The 3067-nt window shown below is 34.3% G+C and overlaps 1 protein-coding gene across 1 annotated transcript in view; it reads right to left on the bottom strand.

Annotated features, from left to right (window-relative positions):
• Positions 1–1318: 1318 nt before the first annotated feature.
• LOC106871484 (active breakpoint cluster region-related protein-like) overlaps positions 1319–3067 on the bottom strand; it is an 8018-nt gene continuing 6269 nt past the window's right edge. Inside the window, exon 5 of the mRNA XM_089353795.1 lies at positions 1319–2948. Coding sequence (XP_089209921.1) covers positions 2854–2948 — 95 coding nt within the window. The 3' untranslated portion in view covers positions 1319–2853. The remainder of the gene's footprint in view (positions 2949–3067) is intronic.

Here is a 3067-nt window from a genome sequence, read left to right as displayed (position 1 = left end):
GACTGTACTGGGTGCCTTTACACAACACTAGCACAGGTGATTTTACATGTCACTAGCATCTACAAACCTGCAAGATTAGGGTCACTCCACTAAAGAGGGGGGATATGCCTGTATGCAAGGAAAACCATGATTTCAGTTAGCTTGACATGTTTTCCCAAGCACAGCAAACCACCAAAAGTCTTGATTCCTTGTTATTCCCTCTCTGGGGCCTAATGTCTTAAAATCCTTTTTTCACCACTTCATCTTATGTCTTCTTGAGTCTACCTCTTCCACACATTTGCTAAAAGCACCCACTACACTCTCTGAGTGGTTGGCGTTAGGAAGGGCATCCAGCTGTAGAAACTCTGCCAAATCAGACTGGAGCCTGGTGTTGCCATCCGGTTTCACCAGTCCTCAGTCAAATCGTCCAACCCATGCTAGCATGGAAAGCGGACGTTAAACGATGATGATGATGATGATGATGATGATTTACATATGTGTGTGTGGAGGTGCAATGGCACAGTGGTTAGGTCAGTGGACTTGCAGTTGTGGGATCACGGTTTCAATTCTCAGATTGGGTGTTGTGTTTATTGAGTGAAAACACCTAAAGCTCCACGAGGCTCCGGCAGTGGGTGTACTCTTTCACCACAACTTTCTCTCACTCTTTCTTCCTGTTTCTGTTGTACCTGTATTTCAAAGGGCCAGCCTTGTCATACACTGTGTCATGCTGAATCTCCCTGAGAACTACATTAAGAGTACACATGTCTGTGGAGTGTTCAACCACTCAAATGTTAATTTCACAAGCTGGCTGTTCCATTGATCGGATCAACTGGAACAGTACTTCATTCACTGGACTGTGGACTCAGGTCCAACTATATGCACTTTTCTCAGATATGAAAATAGGATGAATATAACATATTACGATCCGTTAAAGTTTTATCAATGTAGCCATGTCATGGCAAAATAATATTATTGATAGATTATGTCTTTTAGTCCTATAGTTAAGATTGTTCACTTTTTGATATAAAAATAATAGGTAGCAAATGTATATAATAAATAATACTAGTGGGATCTGTGAATATTTCATGGAATTAATGGTAAACTTTATGCAAGAAACTTGAAAGTGTAGCCTGTCTTGTGTCTGTATCAAAAGACAGTTGCTCATCTGCTAATCATTGAAAAGTGAAGGAAATTGGAATATGATGATTACTTAATGCACTTTATATATACACTTTATGTACTTTATGAACAATTTTATAGACTTAATACACAGCACTCTACCTCCTTCTCTTCCACTCTTCACCTTACCCTCTTTTTCTCTCTCCTTTTTCTTTCAATCTTTGCCTTTCCCTTCAACTAATCACATGAAAGTGTTACAGATGGACTAAGAAATGGAGGAGAAGAACTTAGTTTAAAAAAAAAAAACGTTTCACTCACCATCACCCCTCCCTCTCTTCCCTCCCCCATCTTCAACTAATCACGTGGAAGCATTACAGATGAGCAAACTGACAGAGGAACATACAGAATTATTATAACATAGTTTTCAAAGAAGTTCCCTCCTAAGAATGTACCTTCAGCACTACCTATGTGAACTTCTCATTTAAGACTCAGAGTTTTAGAAAAATACAATTTCAAAAGAAATTATGTATTAAATGATTCTCTATAAATTTCTAAAAATTTATAGGCTTTCAAATAACCATGGAATTTTGAAGGGTACTGCAAGTATCTATTAATGTTTAATGTAAAATTTTCAGCACGTCCTTTTTTAATAATTTTTGTATTACATTTACAAAGAAGGTAGTGAGCTGGCAGAATCATTAGCATGTCAAGGAAAATGCTTAGTAGCATTTCATTCATCTTTATCTTCTGAGGTCAAATTTCATGGAGGTTGGCTTTCCCTTTCATGCTTTCAGGATCAATAAAGCAAGTACTAGTTAAGCACTGGGGTTGACATTATTGATTTTCACCCACCCCCAAAATTCCAGGCCTTATGCCAACAGTAGAAAGGATATTACATTTAAAAAGGATTACTGAAAAACTAAATTATTTGTTTAGAACAATGCAAACAAGTTGTTTGAAATGCAGACTTAGTTGATCCTAACAACCAATTCTAATTTCTCTATTAAGTTGGGTAAAGCAATATTTTATTATAATGATTCAACATTTTGTAATATTTAACCCCAACTAACCTCTTCATTTGCAAAGCAACAAAAAGTCTTGTTACATAAGTAATACAATCTATCAATGCAGCAATGATACTTTATTCAAACATCAAACTGGGACAAATGCTTGAGACAGACAAGACAATTATGCGTGTAATAGAAATTGGGTAATAGAAAAACTAAAGAATAGTATACAGTCATGAATTCCAACTCAGAGATCAAATTGATATTTCATCTATCTACAATGAGAATTATAGTTGATGTATTGATGTATTTAATCTCAAGTTCAATCAGCCACCTCTACCTTCATGCTATAGGAGAGCTACCTCTCCTGCAGAAGAGCTACTTCCATCAACAATACTATTTTACCAAAGCCAATAAAAACTCTAGATCAACAAGTTTCCAATTTTTTTTTCTTTAAAAGAAACAAGGAAAGCAAAATATTTAATAGATCATTACGACATTTTCATTATAGTTACACTATCTTGTCTTGAGCATAAGTAGGTTTCTCAAATAATCTACAATATAAGAACCAACTTAGTTTAACCTTACAGAGTTTTGGAATTATAAAAGAGTTTGCATGGCAATATATAGAAAAACATTAGTAAATTCAAGACATCATAACAGACAAAAACCTAGTACTGCACAAGAGTTTAATGATTATTTACATAATTGTCTATAAGCACAAAAGAGAGAGTGTTTAATTAATTGGTTAAGTACAAAAAAAATTCAGAATAAAATACAAAGTGTTTACCTGTATAAATGAAGCATTCTGTTGAAGTTGACCTATGGGTTTCTGGAGAAGGGCTGAAAATTAGAGAGAAATATATTGATATATTCATAAATACCTCAGCTAAAAAAAATATTTATAAAAATAATATTGAATATAAATATATCTATGTTTATATTTTAAAAAATATATATTT

The sequence above is a fragment of the Octopus bimaculoides genome, chromosome 6, assembly GCF_046866305.1.
Source record: "Octopus bimaculoides isolate indiv1 chromosome 6, ASM4686630v1, whole genome shotgun sequence".
NCBI classification, from domain to species: Eukaryota; Metazoa; Mollusca; class Cephalopoda; order Octopoda; family Octopodidae; genus Octopus; species Octopus bimaculoides.
The sequence above is the reverse complement of the archived record's forward strand: the minus strand, read 5'-3'. Positions and strand labels throughout refer to the sequence as shown.